At 46.6% G+C, this 25794-nt stretch overlaps 2 protein-coding genes across 2 annotated transcripts in view; one reads left to right on the forward strand and one right to left on the reverse strand.

The window, feature by feature from the left end:
* P2RX6 (purinergic receptor P2X 6) overlaps positions 1–25794 on the forward strand; it is a 70458-nt gene that overhangs the window by 34997 nt on the left and 9667 nt on the right. Inside the window, 7 exon segments of the mRNA XM_083717433.1 lie at positions 18092–18415; positions 18417–18440; positions 18442–18651; positions 20822–20972; positions 21315–21386; positions 23304–23379; positions 25076–25169. Coding sequence (XP_083573559.1) covers positions 18384–18415; positions 18417–18440; positions 18442–18651; positions 20822–20972; positions 21315–21386; positions 23304–23379; positions 25076–25169 — 659 coding nt within the window. The 5' untranslated portion in view covers positions 18092–18383.
* LRRC74B (leucine rich repeat containing 74B) lies at positions 3268–15889 on the reverse strand (the record flags this gene model as incomplete). Its single annotated transcript, XM_083717429.1, is given in 12 exon segments — positions 3268–3692; positions 4460–4576; positions 5067–5162; positions 6129–6207; positions 6334–6449; positions 8413–8522; positions 11626–11832; positions 12675–12807; positions 13124–13266; positions 14170–14320; positions 15699–15856; positions 15859–15889. Coding segments are annotated over 12 exon segments (1350 nt in total). The 3' UTR covers positions 3268–3683.

A 25794-nucleotide genomic window follows, 5' to 3' on the forward strand; every position in this document is an offset into this window, starting at 1 on the left:
CTTGGGGGTAGGTGTTAAAGTCCAGGTTGGTGAAGGGAAGGGATTTATCACTTTCTCCACCAAATCAACTTACCATTTCTCAGCCCCTTCTGCCTTTTAGTGTTCGATAACCAACTCTCCCCTCTCAGCAGCTCAAAGGTGGCATGGATTGAACAGGTGCCAGCCAGGCAAACGATACCTTAATTGGTGACAGCTCAAGTATGCCCCACAATACTAGTAGCTCCCAGAATTGAACTTGGACATACACTTTTTTTTTTTCGCACCAGAAAAATTAAGTGTCTGTGTGGCCATTCCTCATTCTGGAAATATTCCAGTGGAAAGGGGCTATTTACAAAAAGGTGAAATCATAGAATGGTAGAGTTGGAAGGGACCCTGAGGGTCATCGAATCCACCCCCCTGCATAGCAGGAATCTCAACTAAATGATACATGACAAATGGTCATACAACTTCTGCTTAAAAACCTCCAAGGAAGGAGATTCCACCACGGTTAAACAGCTCTTACTGTCAGAAAGTTCTTCTTGAAGTTTAGTTGAAATCTCCTTCCTTGGACTTGAATCCACTGGTTCATAAAGTAGATACCCATCCTTGGGAGACCATCTGCCCTGCTTCCATGTCAGAGACTCTTCCGGGGCAGGTTTCTGCAGCAGCAGTGGCTAAACCATCTGATTGTACCTATTTTAGAGAGCCCCACCAGCTAATGGTGAGGCTCATGGCAAGGCCACAGCCAGGGACTCATGCACAAATCCAGCAGGGAGCCTCCTCTATGGCTACTTAGGGGTTTGTCTTTAATTCATTCCATAGCACAAAAACTTAGGGGTTGCTGCAGATAACTCGCAGCAGATAACTGGGAGAACGTTTCACTGAACTCTGAGGGGTTTTGCTTTTGAGTGGACCTGGAGGCGGGCTGCACTGCTAAGTCTTTCTGAAAAATGGAATTGTTGCGTTCAATTTTGAGTGAGGAAAACACTTGCTCATTCCCCCCCCCCCCATGTGGTGCCTCCCAGCTTAGTTTGGACGACTGCCGCCACCGCCCCGAGACAACACAGCCATGCTGGTTGGAGCATACCTAGGGATTGGCCCAGTTGGCCCCTGCCAACTGCACAGGAGGAGAGAAGGCATCTCTCTCAGTGCCTTGGCAGAGGAATCTGGACGCCGTCATAGCAGCCCTGCAGAGCCTCCTTCCTGGCAGCGCTGGTGGTTAGTTTGTGCAGTGGGGCTCCCCGTGACAACATCCCTGCCTGGTCCTCTGTCCTCTCTACACTATGTCCCACCCTCCACTCCCACTGCGTGCCCCCAGAAGGGACTTTCAGCTGATGTGGTGGCTAAGAAATGTCAGGCGAGGCTCTTCATTTAGCACAGCCGAGTTGCTTTTCCCTGGTTTCTTTCCCGCCTTGACCAATTTCTGGGGCATGTGCCGCTGTGGCAGAAAGCAAGGGCCATTGACTTAATGTCAAAGAACCAGCCGGCTGTAAATTGCACCGGCAAAGTCGGCGTTAACTTGTTACTAACCAAAACACAATTTTCACAGAGTCGGCCAAGTGTCGGGTCTAATAAGCATAGCAGCTCATCCCCAGTAGGCCTGGCCCCATGAATCAGCTGTAGAGATTGAAAGTCCCTGCCTCCCTACAGCTTTTTCCAAGCAACTAGAGACTATGCCCGGGTGCAGCCTGCCACTGTTCTGCTCGTTTCAGCTCTCTTCTGGTTCTGGGAGACAAGGTGGGGAGGGAGCTTGTCACAGCAGGAGGAGGAAATACCCGTGACTCTTCACCAGCCTTACTCATCTCTGCCTCTTGGCCTCTCTTTTTCCCGTCACCCACTTCAGCTTCTGCCTCCGATTCTGGGCTTCTCTCTGCCACCGACTCTTCCTCTCACCAAGTCCTGTTGCTCTTCCTAGTCTTCTCCCTCTGACCATTCATTGTTGTCCCATCACCATTCCCCAGGACCTGAGCCTTCTTCCCTTGGGGGTTCCCCAGCTGATGCCTCTCAGCAGTCCAGGACACTTCAACAGGGCTTGTTTCCGAGTAAAGTGTGCACTGGAGGTGCAACCTCCAAGTTACTGCCTTTCTGCTGGCACCTTGCCAGAAGTAACAGGAAGGCAAGCAAAGTATTGTCCAAAGTTCCTGCCTCTGGCTTGCCAGATTTAGGGTGCAGTCCTGTGTACCCATTTTCCTGGGAGTAAGCCCCATTGAACTTGGTGGGATTTAACTTTTGAGTAGACGTTTATAGGATTGTGCTGTTAAAACACCCAGTTTTTGAGTCATTTGTGATTACTGAATTATGTCATGTATTTATTTTCAGAGAGGGGTGGGGGGCGGCACCATTTGCCAAGGGTGCAAGGAAGCCTATGTATGCCTCTGCATGTTGGCAAAGGCTGATGGGAGTTATAGTCCATTATGGCTATGGAGGTTGGAGCTGATGGGAATTATAGTCCCAAACATCTGGAGGGCACCAGACTGGCCAAGTTTTCACAGCCTTCTTAAATGGACCGTTTATACTGCCACCCACCGGGTCACACACTAACTCAGGGCCAAACCTCCTGCCACAGCACAGGCCGCAGGCTACTTAGGAATCTCAAAATGGCCTCCCTGCTCTTGTGAAGCTGCCCTCCTTCTCCAAAGAACCGACTGAGTATTTGCTCAACTGCTTAGCATGAATCTGAGCACAGCAACTGCCCTTCACAACCCCCTGCCAGCCCCACTTTGTCAGGCTGTGTTCTCCTGTGTGCATTTGGCTTTCCCAGAAGCAGATCCCATGGACCAATCTTTCCCGTATAAAATAGTTTGCCTAGGGACCTCCACTGCCGCTGTGCCTGACACGCCATCGGGGTGGCATTACTTACCTGTTGCTCAGGCTGACTCGTGGATGCATCAGCTTCTGTTGTCTCCAAGGTCAGGGCAAAAACACTGAGAGGCCAAGAGAGGTCCCGAGAAGGAAGGCAGGGTTTTCTTCTTGCAGATTGCTGGCAATGGAAGCCCAGAGAGCAAAAGTCTCTCCTTGCTCTCACCCACAGATGAAAGGGGGTTGTGCAGCTGCTTATGAGACGCTGGAAGCTGGGTTTTGTCACACATATGTCTCACCGGTTTGCCGGTGAATCCCAGGCGGGCAGCGCCTGCTGTTTTGCTCTGTGCTCTGACCTTTGCTTGCTTGCTCCCATCACTAGATTCGTAGCAGTGGGGATATCGCCCTCCTCGCTACTGCCTTCGCCTGTCATGCTGTGACTCTGCTCTGTGCGACAGCTTGTGGCAAAGAAGCCAATTAATATAAAGATTTTCTTTTCCTGTTCCTTGGCTGTGAGTTTATTTTTATGCATAAAACGTATACACCTCTTGATTCTAAAAAACAAGAACCCCAAAACCCTCAAAGCGATTTACAAAGAGGATAAAATGTTATGAATAAGGAATATTAACAGCAATGATTTACAACTTTCAAAAAGTTAAAATAGCAATAGACCAAAAGCAGATTAAAACTCGCATCGACCTTCTAAACATCTGGGTAGGCCTCTCTCTCTCTCTCTCTCTCTCTCTCTCTCTCACACACACACACACACACACACACACGGCATTATTTGTCAGCAAATGGAAGAGCAGAGGGTCCCCTAATGGGCTCCTTCTTCACTTTGCAGGTAGCCAAGGAAGGAAAGATGAGCAATCCCTCCCAGGGCTGTCCACAGCTGGGGTGTCTTCTCAGAAAACCTACAAAAAGAAGGATTCCATAAGTCAGTTGCAACCCTCTCTGGCATCGCTCTTGTTCCCACGATTTTTCCCAGCCAAGAAGTTGCAAAGCACCAGATTTGGCTTAATGGCCCTTGGAGAGAAATCCCTTGGATAGGTATCCAAGGCAGGTTCCAGCCAGAGAATGGTGGCTTAATGTGCCGTGTGAGAGTCCTGGGGCCAGCTGTAGAAACCCAGTGCAAACAAGTTGGAGTACATGACCAGCATTGCAGGGGGTTGGAGAAGATGACCCCTGTGTCTAAAGAACTGGGAGACATGCCCCAGGAATCAATGGGGGTGGAGAAAGTTAGGCTAACCATATGGGGTCCTTGAGAGTGACCACTGCTTCAAATGCCATTTCCAGCATCTATGACACTACCATATGTTTTCCAGTTAGAGGAGGGAGGGAGGGTCTGGAGAACAAATGAAATGCTTTTGGGGGAAAGTGTTGCATTATCCCCCCCCCCCCCCGGGATTTTGCTCAATGGCTGGAACAGAGACTGAGGATAGTTGGGTTCCCCGCCCCACTCCAAGAGCTGAAGGTGTGCTAGGAGCATCGTTGTTCTTGGGACACCCCTTCCCCCCTTTCTCCTCTGCTGTCTCCTGCGGTTCAGGAAGTACTGTATTTTGCTTTTTTTAAAAATGCTGGAAAACCCGTTTGATCAGAGGTGGCAGCGGGATGATGAGAACCCACCGGGAGCCATCAAAAAAGACCCTGCAGCCCAGCAAAGGGGTTGGGCTTTCTGTACCTTTGACAGGTCTGTTTTGAACGAGCGGCTGCTCCAGTTGTGCTTGATCTGAAGGCTCGGGAAAATTACCTGGATGCCATCGCAAAGCCCTGCAAAGTCCTGCTTGACGACAATCTCCTGAAAAGGACAGAAAAGATACCCTCTCCATTCCCACATCAACAGCATGATGGAGACGGTTCTCAAAGAGGTGTGTATCAGGGGGTCTTATCCCCCTGTTCCATTTGGGTGGGGGTCCATCGCCTTCCAGCCAATCCAGGTTGTGCAGTTATAGCCTAGGTTTCCATGAAATGTGAACCTCTATTCAAAGTGCTTTCCTCAGTTAGGGCACACCAGTCCCTGCTTGGAATTGTTGGAGCAGATTCACTGCATACATAAATATTTCTCCAATCCCACATTGCCTACTATGGTCTTTGCCAAGATGGTGCCTGCACCAGATGGTTTGGACTACAACTCCCAGCGGCCTCAGTGTGGTTGTGTGACCGTGGAGCTGCTAAAAGCTCTAGTAAAAACAAAACAAAACTGGAGAGCACCAGGCTGGCGAAGATTAGGCCACTACATCACAAGCACGACACAACTCTCTTCCAACCACTGACTGACTGATACCTACTGAAAAATCCAGGACTTCAAAGGCAGCATTAGGATTTGCTTGGAGGGCTTTGAGGATCCCAATGCAGCCATCGCTCTGAATGGGGTTCCTGGCCACCTGCAGGTCACAGAACAGAAACGTGCCGGGTTTGTTTAGGGCAAAGCACTAAGCACAGGGCTGGGCAACTGGACTCGCAACTGCCAGTGCCTGCTGGGGCTGATGGGAGATGGAGTCCAATGACAGCTGGTGAGGGTCGCAGACTTTCCACCCGGATTGCAGAAGAAGCAATTTCTCTTCTCTCTAGAGGTATTCCTCCATCTTTTGCATGTGGTACGGAACGCTACTTCTTAGATCAGATAACATGCGGCTCTCCAAAAGCTGTGTAACTTCCATCATCCCTGACATTGCCTGCTGGGGCTTATGGGAGTTGGAATCTAACCACACCTGGAGGCCCACAGCAGCGGCGGATTTCGGGGAGGGTGATCGGTTTAGTCGCACTGGGCACAGAGCCTCAGGGGCACCACAACTATTATTTAAAATGGATCGCAAGAAGTGGGGATTGCAGAATTTGGGCATCGCTGAAATTTGAGACCCCAAGGTCTGCCACTGCCCACAGTTTCACCATTAATACACAGAGGAACTTACTGTCTTCAAATAAAAACATCCTGAAGGTCCCAGGCCACAGAGAGGTTAGGCTGGCCTCAACTAGAGCCAGGGCCTTTTTGGCTGTGGCTCCAATCTGGTGGAACACTCCCCTTTCATAAGAATCTGCATGGAAGTGGCCTCCCAATTTTTCTCACAGGCCCATATAAGTTCAGCACAAACAGTTGGGCCTGGTGAGCATTTAAGGTCACCGACCCTAATCTGCGGGTTGCCATCTGATTGGATTTTATTCTCATCCTGATCTGATTTGAGGATGTATTTTAATTGATTGTCTGATTTTATGTTAATGTGTTATACATTTGATGTTAGCCGCTCTGAGCCCGGCTTCGGCTGGGGGAGGGCGGGATATAAATAAAAGTTGTTGTTGTTGTTGTTGTTGTTGTTGTTAGAGGATCAGACACTCTCTAAAAAGCCACTTACACTGAAGATCTTCAGGGTTTTGTTTTCTTTCAGGCCCAAAGCTAGGCAGAGGGCTCCTTCCAGAGAAATGCGATTGTTCCTGAGGAGGAGGAGAAGAAGAGGAAACCATCTCAACCGTCTCATTTCCCTTTCCTTTCCCTTCTCTTATCTCTCTCTGTGATCTCCCCAGGATGCCAAGCAGAAGCTGGGTGCTGAGCATGCTTACCCAACGTTCAGCTCTTCCAGAACGTTGTTGACTTTCAGGGCCTCACCCAGGGCAGTCGCTCCGCCGTTGCCAAAGCCGTTGTACGAAAGGTCCAGCACCCGAAGGAAGATGTTGGCCTGAGGAGGGAAGGAGGGAGGCAGCCTTAGCAAAGCTCTGGGTGGGGAAACCCTCTGGGGCTCTGGGTTCAACATTTTTGAGGGTTTCCCACAGGTATCTGGGTGGTCACTGTGAGAACAGGACTGGATGGGCTAGTTCAGGAGGCTTCTTCTGATGTCCTACCTGCTCAGACACCCTAGGATTAAACAGATCTGAAATATCTAAAAGACCACCTTCTTCCTTCCAGACCCTCTTGTGTACTACGCTTCACAGCCCAGGAGAGGGCATGCTCCTATGCAGTGGAATTCCCTCCCCACGGAAGTGCATCTGGCATTTTCACTGTACAGCTTTAATTATATGACATCTGAGATGCACCTTTTTAGGGCCCACTCTGCTTGACTGCATTTTTTTAAAAAAAATAAATTTTTATTAGTTTACAACAAAAACAAAAACATATATTAATTTCTCATCAATTTTTTCACAAATTATTCTTTTTTTGGACTTCCTTCAGCTTTTCCGTAAATCATCTATAGTCATTATTTAAATTACGCATTCCGTAGATTTATATTGACATTATTTATATCTTTCTTTCTATTCCCTTTAGACAATACTTCTTAATTTTTCACAGTGCTTCTTTAAATCCCTCTAGCGTTATCTGTCCCTCACTTATATTTTCCAGATATTCCACAAATTTCCCCTAGTCCTCGATGAACTTTTGGTCTCTTAAATATCTAATCTTCCCTGTCAATTTGTCCAACTCCGCATAGTCTAACAGCTTCATTCTCCATTCTTCCACTGTCGGTATTTCCTGTTGTTTCCATTTTTGGGCCAGTAACACTCTTGCGGCTGTCACTGCATATTGAAGGAATTTACAGTCCTTTCTTTTTATCTCATTTCCTAATATTCCTAACAGAAAGACCTCTGGTTTCTTTATAAATGTATATTTTAAAATCTTCTTCAATTCATTATATATCTTTTCCCAGAAGTCTTTCACTTTCTTACATTCCCACCACATATGATAAAAAGAACCTTCTTTATCTTTACATTTCCAACACTTATTACATGTCTTATACATTTTCACTAATTTTACCGGTGTTATATACCATCTGTAAAACATTTTCATAACATTTTCTTTTAATGTCATACAAATTGCAAATTGTTTAAACTAGTGTATAATGATATAGCCCATCCTAAGACCTTAAGGTGAAGGGTGGGTAAGAAATCCAGCAAATAAAATAAAAATTATTAGATTGGAGGGAGGTGGATCTCAGGGCATCCTGCCACTCGCTGAGCAAGTTGCCACCCCTGATCACTCAGATCGGTCTATTTTGATCCAGAAAGGAAGAATAGTTTTGCTTAAGTCTCCTCTTTCGCCTCTTCCAACCTTTTCGAAACAGAATGTGGCAATGTGCTAAGGCCCGCCCCACTCCTGATTTCTTTACGCCAGGGGCCAGTTGGGGTTGCCTTGCTGTGTTCGCAACAGAGACGCATAAGCAGACTTTCCTAAGCTTTTAATAAGGAAATAAGAATGCCGTAATCTGGAAGGATTTGGAACAGCGAGAACCAAAGCATCCCTTTGAACATGACACAAGGCGTTTTCATGCACTGGCGAGAATATATTTTCAGTGGCAAGTAGCATGGAAAGCTGACCTGTACTGAATCAGGCTCAGTATTGTCAACACTGACTGACAGCAGCTCTCCAGGGTTTCAGGCAGGAGGACATTCCTGGCTCTACTTGGAGATGCTAGTGTGGAATGAAGCAGAGAACTTCTGCAAGCAAAGCAGGGGCTTCTACTCGAACTACAAACTTCAGACCACTGGTCCAGCTAGGTCAGTACTGTCCACAGCTCTCAAAGATTGCAGGAAGTAGCCTTCTTGCCTGGAGATGCTGGGGATTTAACCTGAGACCTTCTAAATGCAGAACAGATGCTTAAGCCATGACATTACAACTGTAGCCTAGCTGTAATTAGGCAGTTCTCCTACCCCTAAGCCTTTGGCAATAGCAACTGCTCCTTTGCCCCGGAAGTGGTTCCAGCTGAGATCAAGCTCCTTCAGGCCGACGTTTTCTGCAATCGCTGCTCCAAGAACCCCGCCTGGTTAAATGCAGAACACAAGAAATGCGCCAAAAAGCACAAGCCTTAGATAAGAAGAACTGCGACATCCAGAAGCCCCCTCCAATATTTGCCAACATGCCCCCTGACTTAGGGAGCTGGAAATCCCACAATCGGAGATCAGAATGTCCCAATATCCCCCACGCTACTGATCTCTCTCCCCATGGAGCCGAAAAAGGGGAGGGATGAGACAAGTAGATCACAAGCAAAGAGAAAGCATTCTGCAGGAAGCAGGTATGTGTGAAGCAAAAAACCTCAGGGGAGTTCAAAAAATCGTAGAATTGCAGAGTTGGAAGGAACCCAAAGAGATATCCAGTCCAACCCCCTGCAATGCAGGAATTCATGGACTTCAGATTTCTGCACCTTGGGGAAAAGAAAACAGCTTACTCTTGACTCTCCAACCGGAAGGAACACCAACAAGAGATTGGATGGCCATCTGTCATGTATGCTTCAGCTGTGATTCCTGCATTCCATGGGACTGGACTAGATTGGACTAGAGGACCCTTGGGGTACCTTCCAACTCTACAATTCTATTATTCTCTGTTTTAAAAGCTGTAGTCCACTGGGAAGATCTCCTGTACTAGTCCTGTTGAAATGAGCTGGTGCTCCACCCCACACCCCCAAAAAAGAACACAACCCAAAAATACCCCAAAGGCTTGCAGATGAAACTTTCCTGGTGGATTGGTGTCTGTGTTAATTTGGATGGGTAGGTAGGACTGCTCTTCCACCCTGGCTCTTCCAGCTGCAGTCAGGTGGCAAGGGGTGCTCTCATTCTCCACTCAGACGGATGGAAACTACTGTTTGGGGATTCTGCTGCGAAGTTAAAACATACCAATTTTCTTGGGCCTTTGGAAGTATTTGGAGGAAATTGGTGCAAGCTCAAGACCCTCAAAATGTTATCTATATAATTTTTATTAAATTTCCTGTTTTACAATTTCAAATAAACATTTTACATACTTAAAATATCAACAACTTCTTCTCTTTCTGTGTTCATTTCGCGTATCTTGTATCCCTGCATATTTTACAAAAATTATACCAATTGGTTTTCCATTATTACATCCATCAAAGAAAATTTACACTGTTGGATTTATCTTAATGCTGCCAGTGTTTTCAGCTGTACACAGTTATTTTCCATATACTCAATAAACTCGAGGCCCTCAAAGTTTTTAATACTGCATTGATGTTGTTTGTACCTTTCATGGATGAAAATCATTTTTATTATTGTCTGTATGTTTTCCTTTTTCCCTTATGTGTTGCGTGTGGTTTATAAATTTGCAAGCCTGTGGGTAGGTGTCTTATCCGGGAAGTCTTTTTGGGTGTGGTGTGGTGTACAAATGCTCTAAATAAATAAACAATATTAATAATACATAAATTTTAAAACCTCTTTGAGTCCTACCTTTATTCCTTTTTCTCTCTGTCTCTCTCTCTCTCTCTCCACTCAGCCTAGACTGTTGCTATTTCCTGTGCTCTCTCTCTCAATCTCTCTCTCTCTGTCCCCTCCTGTTTTCCATCAACTCCCTGTGACCTCATCAAAAGGTAAATGGGAAGGGAGAGAGACCTGATCAGCCACAGAAGGAGGTTTTCTTCACTTAGGGAGGTGAAGGACAGAATGCCAAGCATCAGCAGGGAAGGAGCTGAAGACAAGGGTAATGCAGCTGTAAGAACAGCAAAAGGGGACTGAGAAGTAGGAGGCAGCGACTACTATAGCACAAGAAATCAAGAATGGTGCAGAAATTTAAATAGCAGAAGAGGAGCTGGTACAGAGGATGAGGGAGAGGAGGGAACAACCATGGCTGTTGCACCCTGGAAAATAATATTGACAATTGTTAGCACACATTTGCAAATAACTTAAAAAACCCAGATCAAGTGATATTTCCATCTGGAAATCCCTTTGCTAGCAAAAATATGCAGGTGAGTTCTCAGATGTAAATAGAGCACAGCTCCTTGATCAAATATTAATTGTCCCTGAAGCAGACTTTGCCAGCCTGGTGCCCTCAAAATACTTTGGACTACAATTCCCATCAGCCACAGCATCCTATGGCTGTACTGACTGGGCCTGACAGGAGGTTTTTTTGGAGGGGATACAAAGCACCAGGAGGATGCCAGGTTGGTAGGAGATCTCCTATTCCCCTCCCAGATCTACAATTCCCAAAGTGGTTTAACTGTCAATCCCTCTTCCCAGGGAACTCTGGGGATTGTAGCTCTGGAAAAGGAATAGAGGTTTCCTGCCCAGAGATGGGAGCTTCATCTACCAGAGATGAATGGCAGATGAAGTTGATGGACTATGCCAAAATGGCTAAAATGACCGGAAGAATCAGAAATCAGGAAAACCAAAATATTAATAAAGAATGGGAAAAAATTATAACTTATGTTAAAGACCATTGTAAACAGTTAAAATCATTAGTGGGATTGAATATCACTTGTAATTTAATGATGAATTTTGGATATAATGGAGATGTAAAAGATTTGGATCATCATAAAAGATGCAGGAGGAAACGATTAATAATAGGACCCACAAAGGGGAAGATGGAAGTCCAGGAGATGCCTTGGAATCTTTTTGTTATGATTTATGTTTGATATATGATTGTAAAATTTAAATCTGAAAAACTAAATCAATATTTATTTATTTTTAAAAAGGAATAGAGGTTTCCTAACTGCTCTCAGAACCCTTAACAAACTACATCTCCCAGGATTTTGTGGGGGAAGCCATGGCTGTTTAAAGTGGTATGATACAGCTTCCAATGTACTGCTTGGTGCAGATGGAGTCACACCCATAGCCCCGCCCACTCTTGCCCCAAGCTCCACCCGCCACTGGCACGTGGCCTATAAGAGAATGTGTCCCTTGGATTGAAAAAGTTTCCCCACTCCATACCTTCTTTCTTAAAGGGGAAGTTCAGAACAACTAAGTTTTCATCAACCTCAGGCCCTCCAGCTCTTTTGAGAGACTTAGGACTTACACCAGCCTGAACAGGCAGAGCCATTACTGTTTGCAGGGGCTGATGGGTGTTGTAGTCCAAAACACCTGGAGAGCACAAAGTTGGCAAAGGCCGTTCTCTGCCTTTCTTTGCAAGGGAAGCTGCTTTACCTGCCAGCTCTTCAAGCATGTTATGACTCAGATCGAGGGACTCCAGTTTGTTGTTGATCACAAAAGCATCTGCTAGGTATTTGGCCGCACGCTCATCTAATTCATTTCCAGAGAGCTTCAGGGTTAGTAGTGTCCTATTCTCCCCAAGCATGGAGAACAAAGCCTTCGCCCCTTTCACTCCAATCCTGTTCTCTGACAAATCAACATCTGAGAGGGAAGAACAAGACAGACTTTTAACCCCGACTCCCACAAAATAAAACCCGTCTCATTTCAGACCCCTTCCCCTTCTACCTTTCCAGGGCCTTCAGTTGGCCCCTTGAACAATCTCAGATCGGAGGAGGTCAAGAAGTGGTCACCTCTGAAAAACTGAACATGTTGACAGCTCCTAAAAGGAGAAAATCACCTCCCCTAATCCCACTTTGCCATAAAAATATCAATTATATTATCTCATGGACTCTGGAAAACAAAAACAAAAAAGGAATAACCACACTCAGGATACAGAACATAAACTCTGAGAGGATGGGTTTCTTAGGGCTGTTCCACTGTATTATTAGGTCTCACTGAGGGCTAGTATTTATTTGTTACATTTATTTCCTGCCTCGTCTCCAAGCAGCTCATGAGGGTGTGTTTGGTTTTATCTTCAAAACAACCCTGCGAGGTACAGAAGACTGAGAGACAGAGACTGCCTCAGGGAGACCTACAGAGCTTTGACTAACAGGGGATTCAAATCCTAGATTCCCAGGTCCTAGTCTTGACATTATAACCACTCTTACCTGTCTTCACCAATTTGTGCCCTCCAGATGTTTGGGACTGCAAATCCCATCCACCCTAGCCAGCATGCCTATATGATGGGTGTGTGGCTGTTCTGGCTGGGGCTAATGGGAATTGTAGTCCAAAACATCTGGAGGATGCTAGGTCAGCAAACACCATGCTATACCATAAAAAACCTTCACAGCAAAAGCAGCCTGGGCCTTTCTGTCACAAGGCCTCTATTTTGCCACGTCCTTGCTACAAAGACCTTCTCGAAACCTCAAAATTAAGGGACACACCTGAAATGTAACAATTTTCTTTCAACATCTCGGCCACGGCTGCTGCTCCCTCTCCGTCCAGCCAGTTGTCACTCAGGTTTAACTTCACAATGGATGTGTTGTTCGCCAAGGAAGGAGCTAGAGCTTTGGCTCCCTGGGATACAGAAGAGAAAAGTGAAGAAATACGTGGATTGTCTATGCTGGATCAGGGCAAAGTCCCATTGGGTCCAACGCTCTTACACATGTGGTCATAAGAACACAGGAGGAGCCACTGGCCCATCTAGTCTAGCTTTCTGTCCTCACAGTTGCCACCCAGATGCCACCCGGGACCTGAGCAGAAGAGCACTCTCCCCTCCTGTGGGTATTCAAAAGCATTACTGCCTTTGACAATCAAGGCTAGCGCTCACTTGGGCTGATGGGACTTGTAGTCGAAAACGGCCCGGCCTACTGGGGCAGATGGGAATTGATACCTTGGGTCCAAGGCCGTAGTGCTTCAAGGTCAGTTCAGAATCTTTCATGTGTCGTAAAAAATACGAGATGGGAACGACACCGTGCATTCGGCAGGTGTTGAGATATTTGGCTTTTCCTGTTGGATCATGGGATGTCTTAGAATCTAATGTCGGGAGGGAGAAAAAAGAGTCAGCGTAGGGAGGGATAACGCTGCAAAGCCAGAAAGCTATGCAGAAGCAAGGCAAGCTATTAAAGTAGGTAAAAAGGTAAAGGTACCCCTGCCCGTACGGGCCAGTCTTGACAGACTCTGGGGTTGTGCGCCCATCTCACTTAAGAGGCCAGGGGCCAGCGCTGTCCGGAGACACTTCCGGGTCACGTGGCCAGTGTGACAAAGCTGCATCTGGCGAGCCAGAGCCGCACACGGAAACGCCGTTTACCTTCCCACTGGTAAGCGGTCCCTATTTATCTACTTGCACCCGGAGGTGCTTTCGAACTGCTAGGTTGGCAGGCGCTAGGACCGAGCAGCGGGAGCGCACCCCGCCGCAGGGATTCGAACCGCCGACCTTTCGATCGGCAAGTCCTAGGCACTGAGGCTTTAACCCACAGCGCCACCTGTGTCCCAGCTATTAAAGTATCTGCAGTTAATGGACAGTCCACCCAAGGGCATTGTGACCTTCAGAATCACTAAAGATGTACAGTGGTACCTCGGGTTACATACGCTTCAGGTTACAGACTCCGCTAACCCAGAAATAGTACCTCGGGTTAAGAACTTTGCTTCAGGATGAGAACAGAAATCGTGCAGCAGCTGCAGCAGGAGGTCCCATTAGCTAAAGTGGTGCTTCAGGTTAAGAACAGTTTCAGGTTAAGAACGGACCTCCAGAACGAATTAAGTCCTTAACTCGAAGTACCACTGTACTGCATGTCACAAGGCGAGAAATAGTTGTTTCTTCCTCTCTCATAATTCTAGGAGTAGTGAGTACCCAATGAAGCCCAGCCAAAGGCAGCTGCAGTCCAAGCACATCTGGAAGGCCGCAGATCAGCCATCACCCCTTCCTCTAAGCCATACCTTCTATTTCAAGGTCTGTGTCCCAGTCTTCATGCCTTTCCTCCTCCTCCTCCTCCATCTCCTCTTCAGAATCGTTCCCAGCATTCTCTGGGTAACAGGGACCACTTTCCTCATGTATAGTCTGTGGCTTGTCAGCAGGCCTTGAAAAAGTCTGAGGAAAGACATACGCATAGGATTTTACTCCAAGCAAGTAGTCACGTCAGCATTTATCTACTCAAACCCTGGGAACTAAGGAGAAAGTCGATTTGAAAACAATGATAGCGAACAGCCAGAGTGCTGTGTGATGAACTGGAACAATCATAGGAGGACATTGTTTCTGTTCAGACGTACTGAGAACGTGTTTTGGACTACAGTTCCCATCAGCCCCAACATCATATGGCCATGTTGGCCCAAAACATCTGGATGGTTGCCAGACCCTCCAAGTGTTGCTATTTTCAGGGACAGCCCTGATTTAGAGAAGCCATCCCAGTTCTGATTTGAACGTGGAACGTTCCACTTTTCCTTGGGATATCCCTATTTTCACTGGAGAAATGTTGGGAGGATATGGTAGGATGTCCGTATTTTCATTTGAGAAATGTTGGAGGGTATGGAATTATTGGACCCCCTGAGCCATCTGAAGGCAATTCTGTACACAGAAGTTTTTTTAAAAAAATATTTTTTATTAGTTTTATGTATAATCACAATGTGTAACATCCTCTTGGCTCAGCTGTTTAGATGTTTACGCAAAAATGTTTAATGTTTTATTCTGTTTTTATATATGTTGGAAGCTGCCCAGAGTGGCTGGGGCAACCCAGTAAGATGTGTGGAGTATGAACAGTAAAATTATCATTATGGAATAGGGATGTCCCCTTTTTCATCGGAGAAACATTGGAGAGTATGAGTTGCATTAGGTCTAACCACAATATTCATAGCCCACCTTTTCTCCAAGGAGCTCAATTAATCTTCATAATGACCCTGTGAGGTAGGCTAAGCTGGCAGTGAGTGACTAGCCCAAGGTCACCCAGTGAGCTTCACTGTGGGGGTATGAGCCTTGGCCTTCTGGGTCCTAGTCAAACATTCTAACCTAGGCATCCCCAGACTCGGCCCTCCAGCTATTTTTGGGACTACAATTCCCATCATCCCTGACCACTGGTCCTGTTAGCTAGGGAATGATGGGAGTTGTAGTCCCAAAACAGCTGGAGAGCTGAGTTTGGAGGTGCCTGCTCTAATCACTATACCGCACTGGCTCATCCTTGATCGTTGCCCATGCTGCAGCTGTGCATGATGGGAGTTGTAGTCCAATCACATCTATAGGAATACTACAAGTGGTGTCATTTTGCCTGTGGTTTTTCCTAGCTGCTTATTTTTAGCGGCCCCGTCGAGAGAAAGGCGCTGCACGAACTTCCCAGACCCCAGCCTTTCCCTCTAGAACTACAATTCCCAGAAACCCCCACGGTCTACATCACACGCTAGTCCCCCGCCGACCAGCTCGCAGGCCTCCCGCTTCTCCTTAAGACCGCGGGCTTCTTCCTCGGTTCTTTTTTCCTCACCGCTGAGCCGCCGGAGCCCAGACGAGCGGGGGCAGGAGTACCACGACTGGGAAGGCGATCCCCGACGTCGGTCTCCTGCTCGGGAACCGGCGACAGCGGCAGCTTCGGCATCGGCGCGGCTCGGGCCTGGTCTACCCGCCGGTTGCCGTGGCAACGCGTCGCGCCAGGGAGGGGCGGGCGCAGCCCGGCATCGCGGAAGCCGATTGGACGGAAGAGGTGATGAAGCGAGCCTATCAAGTATTTGTGGGCGACGAAGAATCGCTTCCGAGCTTCGCCCTGTCAAGCGGGCTTGGAAACTTTGTCCTGAGCTGCTTCGGGGGGGTCGCGAGTTCGAATCCCCCTCGGAAACCCCGAGACTTATTTCGAATTAAAATTGTAATCTGTTCGGAAGCGGGGTTCGGGGTTGGTTTGCGGGGTTACAAAGCAATTTTGTTTTATTATTATTTTATTTATTTATTAATTTATTATTAATTTTATTTATTGAATTTATATACCGCCCTATACCCTGGGGGTCTCAGTGCGGTTCACAGAATAAAATCAAGATATAAAACCACAAAATGCCTAATAAACATAAAAACAACAACCCAATAGCCCACCCCCATGTATAATATTACTGTGAAGATGTTTGCAATAAAGGGAAATAAATGTTCTCATTACATTTCATGTGCCAGGATGCCCCTGCCCCCCGAAATCCAAATACCAGGAAAAGTGCTGCATTTTAATTTGTGATGATATTTCCTATTTTATTTTGCTATAATGGTCTTTGAAATGAGATTTAAAAAACATGCACCCACTGAGAAATCCAGGGGCAGCTTGGAGGTCTGTTCCAACCAGAGAAAACAAACCCAAACAGTCTTTGGTTGATAATTATGTGTAGACGGAGTATTTTGTAGAAAAGTAGCCTTTGGGGGGTAAGTTAGAAGAAAGGAGATTCCGACTGAAGTTCAGGAGGAACTTTCTGATGGTAAGATCTGTTTGACAGTGGGACAGACTCAGTGCCGCATTTACGTATAAGCTAAACAAGCTATAGTTTAGGGCCCCACTCTCTTAGGTAAAGGTAAAGGTACCCCTGCCCGTACGGGCCAGTCTTGCCAGACTCTGGGGTTGTGCGCCCATCTCACTTGAGGCCAGGGGCCAGCGCTGTCCGAAGACACTTCCGGGTCACGTGGCCAGCGTGACAAAGCTGCATCTGGCGAGCCAGAGCCGCACACGGAAACGCCGTTTACCTTCCCGCTGGTAAGCGGTCCCTATTTATCTACTTGCACCTGGAGGTGCTTTCGAACTGCTAGGTTGACAGGCGCTGGGACCGAACGACGGGAGCGCAGCCCGCTGCAGGGATTCGAACTGCCGACCTTTCGATCGGCAAGTCCTAGGCGCTGAGGCTTTAACCCACAGCGCCACCTGCGTCCCCCACTCTCTTGGGGGCCCCCAAAAAATTAATGGGAAAAAACCTGGATATACATTTCCAAAATATAAGATAAAAAACAAATAAAATAAAACCTACATACAGCAACAGTGTTTTGTGTTGTGTAGGCTCCTGTGATGTAAGTAAGGGGGCCCGCCTGTTAGCCTGCTCCCTAAAATACCACTGGTTGGCTCATTTCTATATATAGGGTGCCTACATTCTGCATGGTTGCATGGCAACATGTGCAAAGTGTTTTAGATACCTATTAGGTCCATAAATTACCATATAGCATACATTCAACACAAAAAACAGCAACAATTTGTTGTTGACAAAGGACAGCTGGACATTACCTTCAGTAGCTAAGGGCCTCATCAAACCTAAATCCGGCCATGAACAGACTGCCTCAGAAAGTGGTGGACTCTCCTTCATTGGAAGTTTTTAAGCAAAGGTTGGATGCTTTAGTTGAGATTCCTGCATTGCAGGGGGTTGGACTAGATGACCCCAGGACCCTTCCAGCTCTGCAGTTCTGATTCCGGTTAGATGATAATAATAATAATAATAATAATAATAATAATAATAATAATAATAATAATATCCCCAGCCACTCTGGGCGGCTTCCAACACAATATTAAAATACAGTAATGCATCAAACATTAAAAGCTTCCCTAAACAGGGCTGCCTTCAGATGTCATCTAAAAGTTTGGTAGTTATTTTTCTCTTTGACATCTGGTGGAAGGGCATTCCACAGGGCGGGTGCCACTACCGAGAAGGCCCTCTGCCTGGTTCCCTGTAACTTGGCTTCTCGCCTTGAGGGAACCGCCAGAAGGCCATTGGAGCTGGACCTCAGTGTCCAGGCAGAACACTGGAGGTGGAGACGCTCCCTCAGGTATACAGGACCGAGGCTGTTTAGGGCTTTAAAGGTCAGCACCAACACTTTGAATTGTGCTCGGAAACGTACTGGGAGCCAATGTAGGTCTTTCAAGACCAGTGTTATGTGGTCTCGGTGGCCACTCCCAGTCACCAGTCTAGCTGCCGCATTCTGGATTAGTTGTAGTTTCCGGGTCACCTTCAAAGGTAGCCCCACATAGAGCACATTGCAGTAGTCCAAGTGAGAGATAACCAGAGCATGTACCACTCTGGCGAGACAGTCTGCGGGCAGGGAGGGTCTCAGCCTGCGTACCAGGAGACAACAGCCACATCCTTGTCACCCTCCTTTCCAATTTTAGCAGCCCATTAGCAGGCCAGCTTTTTCTACCCTCCCTTCCTTGCTGCTTTGGAAGATGCTGACACAGATCCTGACATCTTCGGCTTTCTGAAAAGTTGCCTCTTTGCCTGCTAATGGGCAGCAGGCCAGGAGGATGTGGCGTCCTCCGTCAGCTTCTGCTGCCGGGATTTCACAGCCAGCCAGCCGGCCATGGGCGATTCCTGGAGCCATTCCTGCTTCGGCTTTCTGGATTATAAAACAGAGAAGTTTGCGCTCACCAGGAATAGGAAGGTCGGAGTCTTGCACCGGCTGATCCAGCTGGGAATCGTGGGCTACATCCTCGGGTAAGAGCTGCGGAAGCAGCGAGGCGGGTGTTGATTTGAAATCGCAAGTCACTGACATTTCTGGGACGTTGCTGGTGAGATGGTGAATTGCTGCATTGGGCGGATTTACGGTCCTCAAGCCTGACTTCTGGCTGTCTTTTTTAAGTGCCCTAGAAGCAGCCTCTTTTGCAGAAGGAACTGCAGTCATGCAGGGACCCAGCTTCCTCACACATCCCACCTATACCTGGGGTTGCCACATTCCTCCAGCTAGCCCTGCTCCTCTGCCTTTTAACGCCGACGTCGGAGTTTTTGCCCAAATGAATCACGGAAGTAAAAGCAGGTAGATTGCTTGCAATCCCCAATTCGCTGAATGGGAAGCAACACACAGTCTTCTCCACCCTTGAACTTTGGAACTCCCTGCCTATTGACATAAGGGAGGCACCTCTCTGTACTGTATTCTTTTCAATGCCTGCTATATAAAAAAAAATCCTGTTTAGACAAGCTGACCCAGGTGCTTAGAAAGCTGGTGCAAGTTTCAATTTGCTTTTAGTCTTTTGTTATTTTAACTTTTTGGAAATCTTATTGTTCTTAGGGATAATTTTATTGTTTTGTCTTTTTGTTGTAAACCTCTTTGAGGTTTTTCTTTTTACAATCAAGCAGTGTATAAATGTTATGAAACGATTAAATAATTTTATTTATTTCGTAAGATTCACATACCCTGGATTGTAAAAGAAAACAAAACCTCAAAGCAGTTTTTAGACCATACATTTAAAGCCTTCCTCTCCCTCCCCCAAGCATACAGTGGTACCTCAGGTTACATACCCTTCAGGTTACATACACTTCAGGTTACATACGCTTCAGAAATAGTGCTTCAGGTTAAGAAATTTGCTTCAGGATGAGAACAGAAATCGTGCTCCGGTGGCGCGGCAGCAGCAGGAGGCCCCATTAGCTAAAGTGGTGCTTCAGGTTAAGAACAGTTTCAGGTTAAGAACGGACCTCCGGAACGAATTAAGTACTTAACCTGAGGTACCACTGTATTGGGAACTGCAGTTTACCCATCCCAGCGCTACAATTCCCAGCCCTCTCAACAAACTACAGTTCCCGGCATCTTTTAGGGTTGGGCTTTAAATGCATGGCGTGGGTGTGTGGTGCCTACAGCTCCCATGAGCCTCTGCCAGCACAGGCAGCGCTGAGTGAAGATGGGAACTCCAGTGCAAAACAACTGTGAGGCACCGAGTTCAAGGAAGGCTGCAAAGGGAAACAGTTCAGGGCTTAATAATAATAATTTTATTATTTATACCCCGCCCATCCAGCTGATATGAGTTATTGCAATCGTGCATGCTGAGGCTCAGGGATGGGGGCCACATGACTGAGGGCCACATGAAAGTGGTGGGCGGGGCCAGAGGCAAAAGTGGGTGGAGCAACGAATGCAAATTTCCCCTTTTCCCAGTAGGTTAGTTTTAACACACACTTAGGCAGCTCTCAGGACCTTCCTCCTAAACAAGGGGCATGATCAGTGTTCAAGACAGGCAAAACACACTCAAGGGATGGATCTACACACAGGGGGGAAATGCTATAAAGAAGTCAGAAATTAAATTGTTATAACAAAAGGGGGGAAAACGCTATAGAAAATCGCATAGAATTTTTTTGCTCTCTGGCGCCATGTGGTGTTGCATGTTTATAATGCATTCAAGAAAGATGCTGTTTTCTGACTAACGTAGCAGAGTCCAAGCAGTGCATGAGTCAGGGCTGGGGAGAGATGTGGTTGGGGAGACTTCCGAGGGCCAGATAGAGAGGAGTGGAGGGCCGCATTCATTCCTGGGGTTCCCTGCTGCAGAGGACCTTAATGAACAGGCAGGCTCAAATCCATGCTTATTTATGGTATTGTAAAGTTGGAAAAGGCCTTCAAAAGGGCAGACTCCTTTGTACACATAATCGAAAACTAAATAACAGTCTAATCTCTGAAGGGATGAAAATGTGTAAGGTTGAGGAGCTTTTCTTTCAGGGTGTTCCACCTCAGGGGTGCCACCACAGAAAAAGGCCCCGCTCCTTGCAGCCACCTGGAAATGCTGAGGCAATTGTAGCGGATGATCTCCAAGGGTGGGACAATGTATCTGGAGCATGGAAGGAGGGTTCTTTTAAGTGTGCATGTTAAGCATCTTGGACCCCTGTTCTTTCTGCTGCCTTGCAGGTGGGTGTTTCTAGCCAAAAAGGGCTACCAGGAGAAAGATACTGACCCTCACATCTCAGTCATCACCAAACTGAAAGGGATTTCGGTCACACGCGTCCGAGAGCTTGGGGACCGAATCTGGGATGTGGCAGATTATGTGAAACCCCCTCAGGTATCCTTTCTTTGGCCTTGTGGCCGCAAAAGAGTTACCCATCTGGATCAGGCCATATGAAAAATTGAGACGGAGAAGTTTGTGGTAATACTACTAGTAAAGTTACAAACAGTAGTAAAGTAGTGGTAAAGTTACTAATAGTGGTAAAGTTGTGTTGTTTATTTATTTTAAATGCTTTATAAACCACTTTGTTTCTTAAAAATTCAGCAGTGTACCATATAAGAACAAACAATAGCATTAAACCAAAAATAAAACCAATAAGATGCATATCAAAACAAATAAAATGGGGCGTTTAAAAAAACAACCAACAACTAAATGTATATATTTTGAAACATTTCATAGGGAGAAAATGTGTTCTTTGTGGTGACTAATTTCATAGCTACTCCGAAGCAAGTGCAAGGATCATGTCCAGAGGTACGTCGCTGGCTTTTCTTTATCGGTAATTTTTTGCTTCCTCTACAGTTGCTGGAGGGAGGAACCTTTTGGAGCCAGATACGACTGGTGGGCGGGGCCAGAGGCAAAAGTGGGTGGAGCAACAAATGTAAATTTTATCATTGTACAACAAATTGGTGCCAGTGCAGAGGTCACGTTCAAAGCAGAGATCACATATGATGCCGTTCTCTATCCAGGCAAGCAGGGGTTCAAGGACACACCCCAGCCCCTGGAAAAGATAAGGGAACTAGATTAATAGACAAATAGAAACATTATTAGAATTGGCACACAAATTCTTCCCAAGGATTGGACTAGAATTTGGGAATCACAACCCTTAAAATCTGTTAAGTTGTGGGTGAACATATCAGGCGACACAGCGATTCTTCAAACAGCTCTTGTTTATTCGCAGGCCAGAACAGAACTGAACTGAAGGGTTCAGCCAGCCTGCTTATATAGAGCTCCACTAGAAAGCAACAGTAACCATTTTCTGTAACTATCCAATCACTGAACGTCACTTTCAATCCCTTATTTGCATATATGGACCTGAGTGAAAACTATCTACAGTATCCCCCTGCTGGCCCAGGGTGAGAACTTCAGTACATAACAGAATCTGCTTTCAGTTTTCTTGCAGAAAACTCATTGAAACTCATTGAAATTACTACACAGGCAGTATTGCATTCCTTTGCAAATGTCAAAAATATCATTTAATTGTTGGAGGGGTTGCAGTAGTTGGAAGGGACCCTGAGGGTCATCTAGTCCAACCCCAGGCAATTCAGGAATCTCAGCCAGATCATACATGATTTTACTTGGACTTTGTTATTTTAAACCACGTGCAACCGTACACATTCTCTGTCCCTACTTTACAGTTTTGTTTTTCATCTTTTGATCACCGTCAGGTATTATAATTGTCCTCTCTGCTTTATATACAGTATTAAACGAAATGAAAACAAACCTTTATTGTTTTTAAAAAAGGATATGTCCCAGCTAGACTAAAACTCTTGAGGAGAGTGCAAGGCAGGGCCTGGGAGAGATGTGGCCTGGGGTTGTGTGGCTTTGGGAGGGCCAGATAGAGAGTTCTGGGGGCCACATTCAGTCTGGAGCTCCCTCACCCCTGCTGTGCAGTTTGACCTCTCTGCCCGAGCCCCGGAGAAGCAACTCTCAACCATTTGCCTGCTCTCAGCCCAAATCATAGAACAGATTGCATCATTGTCGGCATCACAGAGCCTAGGGCTTGCCGATCAGAAGGTCGGCAGTTTGAATCCCCACAATGGGGTGAGCTCCCGTTCCTCGGTCCCTGCTCCTGCCAACCTAGCAGTTCGAAAGCGCGTCAAAGTGCAAGTAGATAAATAGGTACCACTCCGGCGGGAAGGTAAACGGCATTTCCGTGTGCTGCTCTGGTTTGCCAGAAGCGGCTTAGTCATGCTGGTCACATGACTGTCTGCGGACAAACGCCGGATCCCTCAGCCTGTAAAGCGAGATGAGCACCGCAACCTCAGAGTCATCCGCGACTGGACTTAATGGTCAGGGGTCCCTTTACCTTTACCTTTAGGCATCACAGCAGCTTATTCTGTGTCGGTTCAGATAATTCAACACCAGGCATCCCAAAACTCAGCCCTCCAGCTGTTTTGGGACTACCACTCCCATCATCCCTAACTAACAGGACCAGTGGTCAGGGATGATGGGAATTGTAGTCCCAAAATAGCTGGAGGGCCGAGTTTGGGGATGCGTGTCCAACATCATCGCAGCAGCAAGGGGCCGGCCAAGTTGCCCTGAGACCCTGTGTCAGGTCTGTGGGTGCCCCTTCCTGCTAGAGCTTTATAAAGGCATGCCAAGCGGACCCTCTCACAGGGTCCTCTGCGGATGTTTTTCCTTCTCAACAATTGCCTTCTCCTCCTCCAGCACCCTTCCATCCCCGATGGGAATTGCAGGAGAGATGAGGACTGTTCACCAGGACAGCCGGTAGTCCACGGAAATGGTAAGGAGGTCTGTTTCAGTCCTGGTCCCTACCCGCTGCTCTCCGCATCACCCACATCTGAATGCCGAATTTAGCACCAGTTTCTCAGCAGTTACAGCTTGCAAGGCTCCCTCTTGCAGCCTTCCCCAACGAACAGCAGGGGGAGCCATTTTCCGTTTCGCCTCAGGCTGCAAAATGTACTGGGCCGGCCCTGCCAATGGAAGTTGCAGTCCGAGAATATCTGAAGGGCACCGGGTTGGGGAAAGCTTCCCTCTTGTTTTTACATTTCTCCTCTGCACCCTTCCCTCCATTCCCCAAAAGCAGCCAGCTGTGCCACAAGTTACAAAAACCGCTGGATTTCTTACTAGCAGCCTTGTTAGCTGTTGTTGCTGAAGGATTCCAAACCACCAATGCCAATTGGAAATCAGTGCAGTTTATGTTGGGGATAATTCAGACAGAAATTCCGAGGTGTCAAAAAAGGCTATTTATGTATGCCACTACTGCGGCCCGGGGACGCGGGTGGCGCTGTGGGTAAAACCTCAGCGCCTAGGACTTGCCGATCGCAGGGTCGGCGGTTCGAATCCCCGCGGCGGGGTGCGCTCCCGTTGTTTGGTCCCAGCGCCTAGCAGTTTGAAAGCACCTCCGGGTGCAAGTAGATAAATAGGGACCGCTTACCAGCGGGAAGGTAAACGGCGTTCCGTGTGCTGCGCTGGCTCGCCAGATGCAGCTTGTCACGCTGGCCACGTGACCCGGAAGTATCTGCGGACAGCGCTGGCTCCCAGCCTATAGAGTGAGATGAGCGCACAACCCTAGAGTCTGGCAAGACTGGCCCGTACGGGCAGGGGTACCTTTACTGCGGCCCGTGTTTTGTTAGCCCAGAAATGGAAAGCGAGCAAGGTCCCGACTAAAGAAGAATGGCAACTTAAATTGATGAAATATGCACAGCTTGTGGACCTAACATATAGAACAGGAGAACAAGAAGAACATAATGTTTAAAGAAGACTGGAAAATGTTTATTAATTATATGGGGGAAATTATGTACACTTGAAAATGTTGGCAAGCATTAAGATAAATTCAACAGTGTAAATAAGTTTTGATGGATGTAATAATGGAATATTGAATGGTTTAGTTTATGTAAAATATGCAGGGATTTATGTTATGCAAAATGAACCATTGAAAGAGAAGAAGTCATTGATATTTTAAGGTTGTTTATACAAATATTCTGAAATGTAAAACAGAAAATTTAATACAATTTTGTCGGAAAAGGAAATCAGTGCAGTTTGGAAAAGTTCAGTCAGCCACCTTGATTTAAACAGCACCCAGTTGTATCTCAGGAACCAGCAGGCAAAATTTGGCCACATTATTCCAAGAGGTGTCGAAATGCATAGCGAATATTTTCTAAAACATATAGCAGATGAAGCCACCTCATACCGAATTAAACCATTTGCCCATCTAGCTCAGGATTATCTGAGCTTTTCGGGGTCTAATGGGCAAATACGTCAATCTCAGTATCTCTCAGTTTCTGCTTTTCCCAATTTCATTTATTTAACAGCATGCACATACAGCTTGAGTGTCAGAAAACCTCTAAGTGGTTTCCAAAAATATAGGCTAAAGCAATACTTTACATGGGGGAGTTAGGCTGCAGTGCACCTTGAAAGGAATAAAGGGCTTCGGTAAAAAGAAGACATAACTGATATGTGGTTTGGTTCTCTTGCAGGAGTAAAAACAGGGAAGTGTGTCCCGTTTGATGCATCCCATAATACCTGTGAGATCTATGGGTGGTGTCCGGTGGAAAACAAGACCTTGTCCAGGTATGCAAGTTGTCCTCTTTGATCCTGTTTCAACGGCTACCTGTATCTCCGTCCCCCAAACCCACCGCAAGTCAGCCAGACATCTTCTGCTGGGAAACAGGCAGTAGCTGCTAACAAAAGAAGAAATTTGGTTGGGAGAGGTGGCCCCTCCTACAAGGTGTATTGCTGGTCAAATAGGCATTGCAGGGATTTTCCCCAGATGATACCAAAAGCCTTGAGAACCTATTTAGCCAGAGGGAAAAGTAAGGCAACTACATCGCACTTGGTACCAACTCCTCTTTCAAACCACCTTCAAGAGTGCGGGGAATTAACACTTTGCCCAAATTATTTTAAAAAATGACAACAAATTAAATACTTGTTTAGCTAAGCCTAACAAATATGTAGGCGGCTGCCACTGTTTTTAGCTAATCTTTGATTTTAATTACTTTTTGAATGTTTTAGCTAGCTGCTTTTAACTGTTTTATTGATTTGTTCTTTTCTAAACTGCTTCGAGGTTTTTTCTACTTCTTACAATCAAGCAACATATAAATGCCATGATGTATGGATAAGTAAATAAAAAATCAGCCACCACGTATTATCAGACATCCACTAGAAAATTCAATTTCTCATGGAAAGGTAGCTTAAC

This window comes from Podarcis gaigeae, assembly GCF_964106915.1.
Source record: "Podarcis gaigeae genome assembly, chromosome: 16".
NCBI classification, from domain to species: Eukaryota; Metazoa; Chordata; class Lepidosauria; order Squamata; family Lacertidae; genus Podarcis; species Podarcis gaigeae.